This window comes from Sciurus vulgaris (genome assembly GCF_902686455.1).
Source record: "Sciurus vulgaris genome assembly, chromosome: 9".
NCBI lineage: Eukaryota > Metazoa > Chordata > Mammalia > Rodentia > Sciuridae > Sciurus > Sciurus vulgaris.
The window spans coordinates 50196967-50212292 of record NC_136469.1 but is presented as its reverse complement, the minus strand read 5'-3'; the positions used below and the strand labels follow the sequence as shown (position 1 = coordinate 50212292).

Here is a 15326-nt window from a genome sequence, read left to right as displayed (position 1 = left end):
CAAAATCCAGCGAGACCGCCTCAACCCCAGGGTCTCCCTCCGGGTGGGGTTGAACCGGAAGACAACTGTCGGAGTACAAGGTGCCCAGAACTCGCCGCGAGTTTTAAATCAACAGCTCTCAAGGTGTGAGTCCTGCTCTCCCCTTCATTACAAAAGCGGGAGCTGCGGGAAGAGAAGCTCACGAAACTGAATCGCCCAGGAGGGCGATTCACTCGCGCTCTTGCCCCCGCCTCCCCCGCCCCCCCCCCTTTTTTTTAATCGTCGGAGGGAAGAAAACAGCGGAGCGCGGGGCGTGTGCGCCGCCGGGCCCACAAGCTGGGACACACCCTCCCGCAGCCCGCCCAGCCCGGGCGGGGCGGCGCGGAGCAGGCTGCGCCCTCGACCGTGGGGCTGGGAGCCGCGGGCGCCGACTGGGCCGCCGAGCGGGAGGATGCGCTGCTGACGCCGAGGGCTCCCCGCGCCGGGCAGGAGGATGCTCTCGAGGTGCCTCTCGCTGGGGCGGCAGCTGCTGAACCCCGGAGTCCCGGGCCGAGCGCGACCGAGGCCACTGCCACCGACGACCAAGGTAAGACCTTATAAGTACCGGGCCTCAGGGCGTCCTGAGCAGGTGGCTGGAAAGTTTCCGGCGGGCAACTTTGGCGCGAGCGAAAACGGAGCTGCGGGGCAGTTCATTGCGTGGTGCGGCCCCTGCTCCACGCGCGGAGAGGCCCGACAGGTGGTGACCGGGCCGGCGACGCAGTCCGGGCGTCCAGGGCGGGGGTCACACCCCGGGACCGAGGGAAAGGAAGGCCAGAGTGGCGCGCGGGGACATCACACTGGCCAGATCCGGGTGCACAGAGCACGGAGCTGCGGCCCCGGCTGCAGGTTCTCGGCGTCCACGCCGCGTCAGGACTGAGTTTCCAGAGCCGCTTTATGGTCGGCTGGTTCCTCTGGGTTCCGGGCTGAAGCGGTGGGAGTGGGAGCTAAGGAAGTGATGGAGCCGGGCAGCGACTGTCCCGAGTATGGATTGTGGTAGGAGAGCGGCATTTCCACCCTGAAAACCGCGAGAGCACCTCCCTTTTAAAGAGGGAAGGAGAGACTCGCGTTTGGCTGGGAGACGCGAGAGACGGGTGAATCACGAGTGCGCTGGTGAGTAACCGTGGCCTTACTTAGTTGCACTGTGTGGTCCCTGTTGAACCGTTGCTCATCGGAGGAGGGAGGGGAGGGGATGTGCCCTAAAAAAGACGCTGGAAGAGCCGAGCCAGGGCTCAGTTAACTAAGACTGTGCTGGAGCCTGACCGGAGCCCGGAGCCCGCACTGAAGCTGCTTAGGAAAGACAGTCTGGAAACGGCGCCTTCAGGCTGCAGGTGGTTGCGGGGGAGTGGTTTTTGAGTGTTAGTTTCCCCCTCCCCTCAGCTTTTAGTTCCACATTGTTAAAGTGCAAAAATTTTAAAAATCTTTTTTCTGTACGGTGTGACAGAAAAAACAAAAAGTAAGCAATGCGACTTTCTTGTCACTTTCACTTCCCCCCAACCCCACCCCCAACTATCTCAGGGCTTCAGAGTTTTGGATTAAGAAAATATTTAAGTACATTTTTCAAATGCTTTCCCTGAATGTTTGAAAACGAATGAAGGCCATTTTGTTACTAATACCTAAGAAAAGGGGCAAAAACTCCTTAAAATGTAAAATGGTAGACCTAATAAGTAATTGAGGAGAGGGGCTTTTTAAAATTGTAGTTTGAAGTGTCGCATTTCATAAAGACATACCAAACACGGAAACAACCCCTTCACCACATACCATTTAAACAACTGATTGTTTTCTGTTAAACTCATTTAACACTTGCAGCGCCTCACACATGCCAGACAAGCACTGTGCCACTGAGCTACATCCCAGCCCTTTAACACTTTGAGTATCTTTTTTGAATGGATCTCAGGACTGGCTGCCTTTTCTTAAATTATCAGCTCCAAACCCTTTTCTCTGTATTTCCCATCTGATGCTATCGAGGGGGATGTCATTGCAGGCCTGCCCCAGCAGGGATGTGTATGCCTTTTTAAAAGAAGTAAAAAATGATATGATGGGACTTATTAGACTTAATAAAAGTGAAATGGTGGTTACTACTTTGATTTTAATTAGTCACCTAAGAAGCCTTATATTTGATGTTTCTTATTTGCAGATTTTAAAGTCAGCTTGTCCATGCTACAAAGACAATCTATAAAACTTCAGAAGTGAAAATGTTTCCATCATTTTACCTATCTGATAAAATAACTCCCTCCCAAAATAAAGGCAAGCCTGTGAGCTTTCCTCTTTATATGATGCTTTAAAATCTTACTGTAAAGAAACAAATATTTGACTCCTTAGGAGGTTTAGTTAGGACTACTAAACCATTTTATGCAAATCAGTTTACCTCATTACAGGGACATTTTTTTATTCTAAGGTTTCATGGTTCTGTGCTTGATATGACCTGTGGCTAAAGACAAGTATTATTTCTATTTTTTTTCCACAAACATTCAGATCCTGAAAGCCAGTGAAAGCAGTTTTGAAAAAAAAAAGTGTTTTGTACCCTGGCAGCTTATAAAATCCTAGCATGCAAGGACTTGTTATAAGTAGCATCTCAAAGGAGATGCTCAGTTATAATTGATCTTTTCTGAAATTACCAGTGTGTCTTATAAGAGGATTTAATAACTTTGAAAAATATACAGTTCTCATCCTTCATATGGTAGGAGGATAATTGTCTGCCAGTGAGAGTTTTGTGGGTGGAAAAAAAGAAAAACAGTTTGTTGATATGGAGACATTTCGTGTAGCAGCTTTGTTTTCTAGAGAACACACATAGTCTGAGGCATAAGAGAGGTAGGGCAGATTGCACTGTCTTTGGCAAGGTATAACCTGGCGTCTGTGATCGTGTTCAGGTGGCAGCATCTCTGCTGTCAGCACTCTGCCTGAGTGGTTGTCAGGGCAATCCGTGGCTCCTGCTGTTCCTGTGCACAGGGACACAGTTTGAGTGATGATGGTGTCAGGTGAATTATAGCTAAATGGAAAGCTCTTGCCTAGTTGTGCCTTTCTTAATTTGGGTTTTCTGCTACTTAGATCGAGAAACTCCCTGATAAGATTTCATGCCCCTGATACAGCATTTGAGTGCCCACAAGCTGTGCTTAAATTTTTTTTTTTTCAAATCAACTGTATTTTGCAGAGAATCTTAAGTATGAAGTGTGCTTTTTTTTTTAACTTCCAGAAATAAAGCATATGGATGTTTTAAAACCCATTACAAGATGTTAACTTATATTGTTGTTTTCAACTGTTGAATTTAAATGAACGTATAGTTCTTGCTTGACACTTTTCTACAATTCCATCTCCTTGTTTCAAAGCTCTCTCCTGAGGAGGGCAATTAGTTGTGTTGGTGATTGTTATTATTTCTAAAGACATTGATGCTTTGATCTCAAAGTAATTCTAGACACTGTTTCTGTTACATATTAAACATTACCACCTTCCCAGCACTTCGATATTAGTACTTTTTTTAAGATTTTACTTTTTATTTGCTGTAATTAAATGGTATTTGTGCGATTTTAAAACATACTCTAAACCAGGAGACTATTTTGTGTCTTGGCAGATAAATATGTGTTAAATGTGTTTCCTATAAAACTAAGATAGAAAACCTGAAACTAAAGTTTGGTTGATAATTAATATTTGCCATATAAACTAAATGTGCTTATGTCATGGGAAACAAATGACCACTGAATTTAGCTGGTATTAGGTAGGCAATTGGGACATTTGAGTGCCAGCCAGCCTGGCCCTGCTACCACTTAGCTCCATGAATTTAGCTAAGTCATTCACTCTATTTTGTTCCCTTTTCCAAACAAGGGGATTTGTCTAATTGTTCTTAACAGCCTTTTCCATCTCAAAAATTGCCATTTTATTATTTTATCAGAAGTTGTAAATATACCTTGGAACAAAATACTGCTGGTGTCAGATGGTTGTCTTAGTAATTGAAGAATTACTTTTTATGAGCCTATGTATTTTATAGAGTGACTGCTTTATGTACTGGTTGTAATACTGTTTTCCTTTTCAAAAGAAATTGAAATTTATTTGGGATTAGCATGTCCTAATAGAATAGATTAAGTCTCTCTCAAATACTCCATTCTGGGGCTGGGGATATAGCTTGGGTGATAGAGTGCTTGCCTTGTAAGCACAAGGCCCTGGATTCAATCCACAGAACCGCAGAAAAACTTCATTCTCTCATTACCAGGCGCTTTTGTCTGTGAAACGTCTATTCAAGAGAATCGAGCATTAGAACTCTAAAATCATTAAGATTTTACACTAACCTATAGGCTGTAAATCAGTGCACAATAAAAAAAAAAAAAAGAGCATTGTCTCAGTCACATTCTAGAAGAATCGTTTTTAACCCATTTAATTTACCAGTATCAATTTTGCCTGGTTTTTTAAAGAAATACCAGCTCTCTGTTCTTGAAGCTATATATTTAAACTTTGTGGAAAGAGATCCTACACCCAACATTTTTGCTCAGTTTTCCACATTGGCATATCTTTCAAGAAACAACTCTGTGAAGTGCTATAGTCAGTTAAAAGGTGACATTTAAGAGGACTCAGGAAATTGCTGTCTAGTCTTGTCTAAGTGTTAGAATAGTTAGGTTTCTTGTGAGCAGACGCAGAGTTTGTGTACAAGTCAAAGCCAGTGGTGTCATCTCTATGCATCTACCAGGAAAAGGGAGAGATTTTTCTATCTATCTCTAGCAAATGTGAAAGACCTTAAGACATGCATTTTATGTATTCATAGTACTCAGTTTTATCTTGTCTATCTTCATTTTTTTTCCCATTCATATCATTGTCCATTTTTCTGTAATCTTTTAATGGGAAATGATGCATTAATAGGAATTTTTTTAATCAAACACTTTGGTCTTTGAATAAATATGCACTTTTTAAAAATTATATGTATTACTTGGAATGGAACCACCATTTGACCCATTTATCCCACTCCTCAGTATATACCCAAAGAACTTAAAATCAGCATACTACAGTGATGCAGCCACATCAATGTTTATAGCAGCTCAATTCACAATAGCTAAGCTGTGGAACCAACCTAGGTTCCCTTCAACAAATGAATGGTAAAGAAAATGTGGCATATGTACACAATGGAATAGTACTCAGCCATGAAGAAGCATGAAATGATGGTATTTGTGGGTAAACAGATGGAGCTGGAGAATATGCTAAGCAAAAAATTGTCAATCCCAATGAACCAAAGGCCAAATGTTCTCTCTGATATGTGGATGCTAACACACAATAAGAGTGGGGGAGGGAAGAATAGAAGTTTACTGGATTAGACAAAGGGGAGTGAAGGGAAGGGAGGGGTGGGAATAGGAAAGATTGTGGAATGAATCTGACATGACTTTCCTATGTTCATGTATGAAACACAACCAGTGAAGCTACATCATGAACAACCACAAAAATTGAATCCTAATTAGAATAAGTTATACTCCACATATGTACAATATGTCAAAATACACTCTTGTCATGTATATTTAACAAGAACAATAAAAAATTGTTTTAAATTTTATCAAAATTATTACCATGTAATTTGCACAAATTAATGGGTTTCATTGTGGCATTTCCATACATACATATTTTGAGCTTTGATCATGGCCATCCTTCCTTTTCCCCCCCTCTCCTGCCACTTTTTTTGGTTTTCACATGTGAGAGGACACATATATACTTCTCTTTCTGTGTATGCCTTATTTCATGCAATATGTTGTCTTCTAGCTTCACACATTTTCTGCAAATGATGGGAGTTCATCCTTTTTACGGCTGAATAATACTCCGTCTTGTACATGTACTTTATTTTCTTATCCATTCATCTCCTGGCAGCCACCCAGGTTGACTCCATATCTTGATTATTTTGAATAAACATAAACACAGATGTGCTGGTGTCTTTTTGTATGTTGACTTCATTGCCTTTGGATGTATAACTAAGAGTGAGAAAACTGCATCAAGTAGTTCCATTTTTAGTTTTTTGAGAAACTTTCATACTCATTTCCATAGTGGCTATACTAATTTACATTTCCACCAACAATCTGTAAGGGTTCCTTTTCCTCACCACAGCCTCATCAGCATGTTATTTTTTGCTTTTTTGATAAGTTATTCTAACTGGGGTTAGATGGAATATCAATGTAATTGATTTTTATTTCCTGGTGGCTAAAGATATCAAGCATTTGGTCATTTATTGCCTGCTTGTATTTCCTTTTTTGTGAAACATCTATTCAAATCACTTGCACTTTTACGAATTGGATTATTTGTCTTTCTGTTAATTTTTTTGAGTTCTTTACATATTCTGGATATTAATCCTCTGTCAGATGAATAGCTGATAAAGATTTTCTCCCATTCTATAGTTTCTCTCTTCACTGTGCTGATTTTTTTTTTCTTTGCTGTGTGGAAGCTTTTTAACTTTACTTACCCATTTATCAATTTTTGCTTTGGTTTCCTGGCCTATTGGAGGCTTAGGAGTGTATCTCAGAGGATGAGCACCTGCCCTGTGTGCATGAAGCCCTGGGCTTGAGCTCTCATGACAGCAGCAAGATTGTCTTGATGGCCCTTTTCTCTGGAGAAGATCATAAAGAAACCTTGTGAAGGTGCTGGGATTGCCTTTGTTGCCTGATCAAGAGCATTGCCATGTGTACACTTGAGAGCTGCATGATTCTGGGGCCACATTTTCTTTCTTCTGGGAAACACATAGAGGACTCCAGAATTATAGCTTCACAGACACAGAATCCAAAACCAGAGACTGAAAAACAGCATAGGGAAAGCAAGGGAATTTGTGGGGAGCCAGATATATTCTAAGTAGTAAATTGTGAAAGTGTGGCAGACCACTCTCTTTCTTGTTCACATAGTCTTTTTTGGTTCTTTGCCCATAGAATTAGCTCTGTTGATCTTGTGCTGAATCCAATTTTTCATGGTGTGGTCCTCTCAGCGAGGTGGTAGTACTGAAGCTGTTCATTCTCACAGAGAGAAATAGATTCCTCTTTTTTTCTTCTTTCTCCTACCCTCACATGAATTATATTTTCTTATTTCCTGTTGCCTCTATCATCTCCACTTGAGTAAAATAGAATTTGACTTAAGATCTATGGGTAAAGAGGTCGATAGATCTCTTTACCCTGTGGGCTTCCAATTTCATGAACTGATGCTACCTGATTAGACAAAGTTTTACCCAAAGTGAATAAAAAGAATTACAAACCAAGATATTTTCCCCCACTTTGGCAGCTCTTCAGGAGAAAATTAGATTTCTCTCTTGGACTCACAGTATTGGTGAAAAATGAATGTGTGGAATCTGCACTATAAACAAAGTCCATAGAAGAGAATTTGTTGGAATAGATTTAAGGGCAAGAAATAGGGAACCATGAAAGACTAGTAAGAAATGTGACCAGAGCTGACATTTCTGTAGCCTGGAAGCAGAAAAAAGAATGATGTAAAACATCAACCTCATATCAAGAAACTGATGGGTTCGCAAAGCTTTGTTGTGGCAAACTTTAGGCAGAAAATGTCTTGCAGGCTGGCAAATATGAGCCCTCTCTAAGACTCTTTTGATGTTTTCTAGATTAAGTAGATAGCTTAGTTTGGTTTGTTTTTTTCTTTTTCCTCTTTTTTATTTTTTTATTTTTCTTGAACTTCTAAAGACACAGGTGGTATATTAGATTCAGTTGCATGGATAACTTTTTATAATAAATACATTGCTCAAATCACATTTTGGGGTCCCTTTAAAATGAGTTAGCTTATTTTCAACCTCTTGGGTACAACAGGAAATAATAACTGCCCTGAACCCTGCTGGAGGAAGGAAGAGGGCTCTATTCTCTGAGTGTTCATATGATGCTCTCTCCTTTGTTAAACATTTTGTTTGTGGTATATGAATTTTCCTAGTGGTCTGAATGAGATATTTGAAGAGGGGGTTTTTAAATGTGTTGATGAATAACTGATCTTTCTACAGCCAGTAATGTGACCATACACCTGGGGGAAAATAATTTGTTTTGGAAAATGTTTTACAAACATACCAACATAACATTGGCTTTCTAAGCCTTTTATAGAGAATATATTTGTGGTGACATTTACAGCCCAATAACTTATTTTTGCAACTCTGCTTTGGAAATGGTGTTTTTTATTTGTTTTGTTTTCAGTACTGGGGATTGAACCCAGCATGGCTGATCTAATACTGCTTTTTTGTGGCTTGTCGTGTATTTCCACCCTTCATTGGTGTTTAAGTTGTTATTCAGGCAGCTATGTCTCTCTCCCATTCCAAAACCCTCTTCACTCTCTAGAATTCTACTCTTTCTTCAAGCCTGAATTCTACCCTACCCTAGTTTTGGTGAAATCTCTGCAAATGTCTACAGGCAGAATTAATTACACTGTCCTTTTCAGCTCCACAGTACTTACATCATTCAACCATGAATTACAGTTAGTTGTGCTGGTACAGTTTTCCCACCTGGGTTCTAACAACTATTGTAGTCATAATTATTCTTTCTCCATCTTTGATTCCCTCTGCTGTGACACAGTAGGTACATAATAAATGCTGTTGGATATAGGAATGAAAGGATGAGTGATAAAGAATGAAACACTGCATATACAATGCCTTAATGATGCGTTCTTTTCAGGTTTTATCTTCTCAATTTCCTCTTTCCCACTTAATCTAGTAGGGGGAACTTGAAGCATTCTTATGTACTTTATGTGATATGAGGCTTGTGTAATTGATGATTTTTAAAAAGTTCACCAAAATAATTTTTATACACATTACATTTTCTATAGCAAACAGTAGTCTTAAATCATATTTTAGCTATTTTATTTCAGATATGCTTTCATATTAGGATTTTTAAAGAACTTTTTAAAGAACATTAAATTATTGACGTGATTTAACAAAATATATAAATTCTGTGGTATTCATTTAGGTTTTTTTTTTTTTTTGCGTGCTGGGGATCGAACCCAGGGCCTTGTGCTTACAAGGCAAACACTCTACCAACTGAGCTATCTCCCCAGCCCCATTCATTTAGGATAATTGGTTATATGTGGGGGAAGCATCACTTTTTCCATAGAAAAGGAACTTTTCCTAATGAATTCTCAGAGTATTAAATCATACTTTAAAAAATATTATGAAGTGCTGCTTAGTAATTGCCAAAAATTATTAATGTTAGTACCAAAGTTTAGTCATTAAAACTTAAGTAATTTAGAATGTTAATACAAAAATAAGTTATAAGAAATTACTTGTAAAATACAACTACTGGGCAAAATATTAAACAGACCTTTTGGAAAATACATGTAACCTAAAAAATATATATATAATTTTTGGAATTAGGAAAAATATAGATCCTTTTAGTAACAATGCCTCGATTGCTACTCCAGGAGGGCATATTTTCCTTTGGTGTGTGGAGTTAGCATGAATAAGGTTATCATCCATTGGTCTTCCAGTGTTGGGGCCCCATCAAAGGAGGTCCTGCAGGGTGTGTGGAAGTTTATGAACACTGATGAATGTTCAAATACAGAACTGGTAATCCAGCATAGCAACTATCATTCAGCCATTTACTTAAGCTTCCTGGAATCTGAGGGCTCTAAATGTAAATAGGAACTTATTTGTTTATAAATCTTAAAGGGTCCATGTAGGGACTGAGTCATGGTCACAATGTTTCTAGACTCTGAGGGCAGAATGAATAAATAGAATAACAATGGAGATTTTGCCCCTGCTTGTACTACTACCACCCTGACCAGCTCTAAGAATTGGTTCTGCCTTAATTCCTAAAAACATTTTAGCTGAAAGTTGGCCTCTAATTCTCCCACCCTGGTTGGGTTGGTTTACTGTGGGTTGTAGGTCCAGCTTCTGATCTTTGTTTTTTTTTTTTGTTTTTTTGTTTTTTTGTTTTTTTTGTTTTTTTTTTTTTGGTGGTGCTGGGGATTGAACCCAGGCAAGCATTCTACCAACTGAGCTATATCCTCAGCCCTGATTAAGCCCAAGTCTGTCGCCTTTTAATTGCCCACATTTCTCTTGCCTTTAGAATTGGTTATGCCTTTTGCCTGAGCCCTGAAACCTCAGTGGAGGAGTTTGGGTAGTTGGTGTCAAGGCTGAAGGCTTGTGTATAGCCCCTTAAAATCTACATGGAAGATAAGGTGCCTACGTATCAAAAAGAGATATGTGCTTTCTTTAGTTGGCCCATGAGGGTCAAATAAATATTAGAGACAATAAATCCTAGAAGGAACAAAGCAGGGTAAGGCTTTAGCAGGCATATTTTGAATGGTCAGAAAGAGCATCAGTACAGAGTCTGAAAGTGGAGTCTAAAAGTGGTTGCCTATAAGCAGTCTCATCTATCTGCAGGAACTATTCCCTGTGAGGTGTAGTCCTTGATTTGGCTTCCATTAGAGTTTTAGATACTACATTAAAATCTTGTAGTACAGGAACTGTGCTTATTATATTAAACTCTATGTCACAAACTGATATGCTGCAGAACATGTTTCCTATGATGTTAATGGATATTCCAGGAAAACAAAGCCTCGCCATTCATAAGTTGGAAGAATTTGAGGCCAAGCTAAGTAGGTTCCTCTACTGCAAACTTTTGGAAATTTTACTTTGTTTATGTGCATTAAGACGATCTAAGGATAGAAAAGAGTTTGATCATAGACCTCTTTTATCCCACAGCATTCCCAATGATTTTTCCCAAAATGGTGGTAGATAGAATTCAGTTTGAGAAACACTATATTGAAAAATTAGGTTGGGGATGGATTATGTGATATTCTATTACTTCATAGCCTTTTTTCTCAGGCGAAATTAACCTTGTCACTCTCTCTAGCAGAATAGAATATTCCTCAAAGCTACATTCTTCAACCTTCTTTGCACCCATGTGGCTAAGTTCTGGATATCCCACTTGACATGGAAATGATAAATATGACTTCCAATCCACATCTTTAATTGTAAAGCAGATTAGTCTCTCCTTTTTATCCCTTCTAGTGCGTCACAGAGAAGATGTGGAAGGGGTGAGCCAGCCTGGACCTTGTGTAAGTGCGTATACAACCCTTCAGAGGAAGGTGGAACAACTAGATAGAAGGGATACCTGGATGATCTCACGGTGGCCCCCACCTGCCTATCTACTGAGTTCCATTGTATTTTTAGGTCTGTGTGTTATAGCAGGTTTTCCTGTGCCTTGTCTTATCCAGCGGTGGATCAGGCCAACCAAAAGTCTAAGAAATTGAGACATGGTGAGATGGATGCTATTGGAAGCTCTCAGAAAGTGATACTGCAGGGACTGGGGTTGTGGCTCAGTGATAGAGTGCTTGCCTAGCATGTGTGAATGTGGGATATTTTATAGAGCATAACACTTTGCCTGTGGTCACTTGGCTTGCCACTCATCCATTCTATTTCTGGTTAGAAGTCCAACTTTGACATCACCACTTCCCTAAATAAAGCCTTTCCTGATAACCTGGATGTAAATTGCCTTTCCTTCTTTTGTCTGCATATGGTGTTTATTCTTTGGTCATTTGGTACTCAAATATTCTTTTGTATTAGTTTTTTGTATATCTGTTATATCAACATGTATGTCTCCCCATGCATATTCTTTCTCTATGCATTGTAATTCCTGAAGAGCAGGTATCATATCTTTTACATATTTGGGCATATATATCTTTGGATTTGTTTTACTAGTACAGGTGCATGTAGTTGTGCTAAATGAATGAGGTACAAGAAGAGTGCCGTCATTGTATGAGAAATGTCGATCCATACCAGGGGTGGGTAAACTTGTCCTGTGTAGGTCCAGATGATAAACACTGGAGGAATTGCAGCCTCTGCCTTTGTCTCAACTATTAAAATCTGTCATTGAATATGAACGTAGGTACTTAAGTGAATGGGAATAGTTGTGTGCCAATAAATTTATTTAAAAAATGGCAGCAGATGTGACTCAGACTATAGTTTGCCAATCCCTATACTATAGACTCTATAGATTTTAGTAGTAGTGATAGAAATGTTATGCCAGAAGATTTATTTAGATCTAGAAAGCCAATGTATGTAAAGTGGGAAAAGGTAAGTAAGCACTTTAAAAAGGATATATCATCAAGTGGTGATACTGTACATGGAGCTGGAATAACAAGAATCAGTTACAATGGAGTGTGATGATGTGTGGAGATGTCAACAGTTTTCTGGAGTTAGGCTTATATCTAAACATGAGGCCCTAGTCCCCTGCATGTATGAGAGAAAGAAGAACCTAAGCTGTGGAATGAGTTGCTGTCTAAACTTGAGGGAAGAATCAGAGTCCTGTGCTGAGTTTTAATTATTATGGGAAAAGTGGCATGATGATTGAAAAGGTGAAGCCTTTGAGTAAGGAAGGAATGTTCAAGAGGAAATACACATTCACAGGTGTTATTCTAATAGGTTTATTTCTCTTTAGAATTATCATTAAACCAGGGTGTGACTTGCCTTTCTTCTGGGTCCAACATTAGAACTATGAACTATGGTCAGTGTGTGTATGTTTTTCCTGTCTTTTTCTTCCCCAAGTCTTTTTTTTAAAACCAAAAATGACTTTTCAATGTCTTTATTGTTTAGAATAAGCTGCACTGCTGAAACAAAAGACTCAATAGTAATGAAAAGTCTGAATTATTAACAGACTTCAGTTTTCTCTTTTAGGAAATGGTTCTGAGGTGAACTTTATGGGTCAAACAGTAGCTCTGCACCACACAGTCAGGAAGGGACCTAAGCTGACCTATTCTTCTGTCATCTTCTGCATGTGGCTTCCACAGTTAAAAAACGAAGCAGAGAGTTTTTAGTCTTTCAAGGTATTTTGGGCTAGGATTAGAGGTTTACATGTCCAATAAAACTTGATTACTGTGGCAGATGAATGAATTTCAATGGACAGTTAGCTGTATATGCCACTGTCCTCTTGGCCACAAACAGGGTAGTTTTCTTTTTAGTATTGCAGGATTTCCAAGGCACTACTGAGCCCCACTTATAAGGGGTTCCTAGAAATAGATGTTTACAGGAAAACTTCATTTCTTCCTGAAAAAAAGTAAAAAGTAAATATGGAATATCAGCATTTTACTTTGGGCTGGAGCAGGAGCATTTGACACCTTGCTAGGCTTATTATAAGCTGCCCTCCAGGCTGTAACTTAATAGGAAAGAGAATAGTCTCACTTGTACATTCTAAGCTAAGAATGAAAAATAGCTACCATGGTTCACTTAGAATTCAAAGTCAGAATTCAAGTTTATGTAATGATACCTAATAAGGAAGAAAAGATAAAGCTGAGAAAAGATGCTGACAATAAGGTTTGAGGTTTGAGGTTAAAGGACTTCCTTTAGAGAAATTATGATTAGGTGAATGAACAATAGTAAAAGTTATAAAAGTAACATGCATATTTTAGTGTATGAATTTAATGGCATTTTATGGCTTATAGTCTAAAAGGAAATTCTAGATCATTTTGAAAATGCTAACTTACTGTTTCTTAAAATAAAAGGCATCTTTGTATGTTGTATAAAACTGAAACTAATCTAGAATAATTCAGGGCATATTAGAAAGATTTATTAGCATGACCTTGTATAGTGTTTCCTCTCCACATTTTTTACTTTTCACATTTTTTAGACATAGACATGTGCTTTTTAATTTTAATTTGTCAGGCTTGAATATCGCTACTGAACAGTCTTAAATGTATGACTTTGTGATATTAGAGATGTTTTCCTTTCCTATTACTTTTCATGGTACTTACATATTATTATTGTTTTACACAATGAAATGGCTAGATTGCCATAGTACACATCCTTGAACTTGAACACTGCATAATTGTGAAATGTCGTAAGGATTCAAGTAAAGCATTGTCCTAAGGGTTATATTATGTGATATATGATATATATGATATATATATATTTATATATATATATAAAATTCTAGAAATATATAATACTGTTATTGACATAAACTGAACCTGACCTGGCAGTGTCAAAATATAAAAGATCACTGTAGATCTTGTGTCTTTTTCTATAGGTTTATCCTTATCCTACACTACAGCAGAGTAATCTGGTCTTGGTAAGCATATATTGACCATTGCTTTAAAGATAGTAAAAGAAAACTAACTTTGCAATGCTAGAAAAAATAGTTTCTCACAGTAGGGGAGAAAAGTATAGGATGTGTGCAAAGGATCTGTGTTTCAGTTCACCTGTATGCCTCTCATGAATGTAGGGTTCCAGAACACTAGTGTGACTTCTCACAGATTGAAAGGGAGTGCAGCATCCTGGTCACAGCAGGTGATAGTCCTGTTACATTATATCAGGATTGTCAGACTATCAGGGGTGTTGTATTTTGTTACTAGGCAATACTTTAAAAAGGATACTGTCAAGTCAGTGAAGAGGGAGTTGTATCAAGAAGATGATAAAAAGATGTTGAGAATTCATATAGGAAATGATTAAAGGGACTGCATGTTTTTAACCTGGTGAAAAGAAAGCAAAGAGAAAGTAAGCTATTTGTATTCAAACATCTGAGACAGTATCATGTGAAGTTAGTCATTCTGTGTTGCTTCAGAGCAAGGAAACCTCCCGACCTCTAAGACTGGGTAAAATAGGTTGGCAGAACAGCTCAGTGTAAGCAACTGTTTGTTATTCTGGCTGTTAATCAATGGAGAACCCACCAGTGCTGCGGAAGCCTAGTGCTGGAGAAGCCATCTGGGTTCAGTCTGCTAAGCAGACTTAGCAGATTCCAGATCACTTAGCACACTCCAGCCCAGGAACCAGGAAGCAAACCCCTCTTCCCTCCTTCAGTGTCCCTCCAATGTCCCCTGTTGACCAGACTTCAATGCCAGCCAGCAAACAAAATGTATTTAGAGGCCCAGATCCATTTTCACAGAGCAGTCAAAAGGCAAATTTAGAGTGAACAGGCAATACATTGGTAACCATCATAGGAGGAGTGAGGCGGCACCTCAGCACCTGTGCAGGACTTGAAGATGGCTGCTGCAACCAAGTTGGTCACACCAAGGTGAAATGGGAGACAGAGCCAGACTGCGGTCGGGACAATAGTACAGAACAGAAAGCAAGGAAGCATCACTTGGCTGTTCCAGGAACTTAGAATCCAAATCAAACGTGGATTGGGTAAGACACAGAGATCTGAAAAAATTGAGACTTAACAACTGTGTGAGGAATTTAGATTAAGTAAATAGGAAGACAAGGGGAGGATTTTTGAGAAGCCAAGAAGTGGACTTGAATAGGGGGACTGGGAGCTGGGGCTAACCCACATCAAAATGGAAGATGGGGAGAGTGATCTTGATCCTTACACTTCCTTTCATTTTCAGTGTTCTCTGAGGTCCTGCAGGTACCCAGCTTTGATCCCCATCACAAAGTCAGAAGCTGC

General features: G+C 39.4%; 1 protein-coding gene across 2 annotated transcripts in view; it reads left to right on the top strand.

Moving 5' to 3' along the window:
• The first annotated feature begins 286 nt into the window (after positions 1 to 286).
• Positions 287 to 15326, top strand: part of MCUB (mitochondrial calcium uniporter dominant negative subunit beta) — a 107782-nt gene continuing 92742 nt past the window's right edge. Inside the window, exon 1 of one of the 2 annotated variants that reach the window (XM_079153590.1) lies at positions 287 to 565. In XM_079153590.1, the coding sequence (XP_079009716.1) occupies positions 473 to 565 (93 nt within the window). In that variant the 5' untranslated portion in view covers positions 287 to 472. The remainder of the gene's footprint in view (positions 566 to 15326) is intronic. The other variant, XM_079153589.1, reaches the window with a different exon arrangement.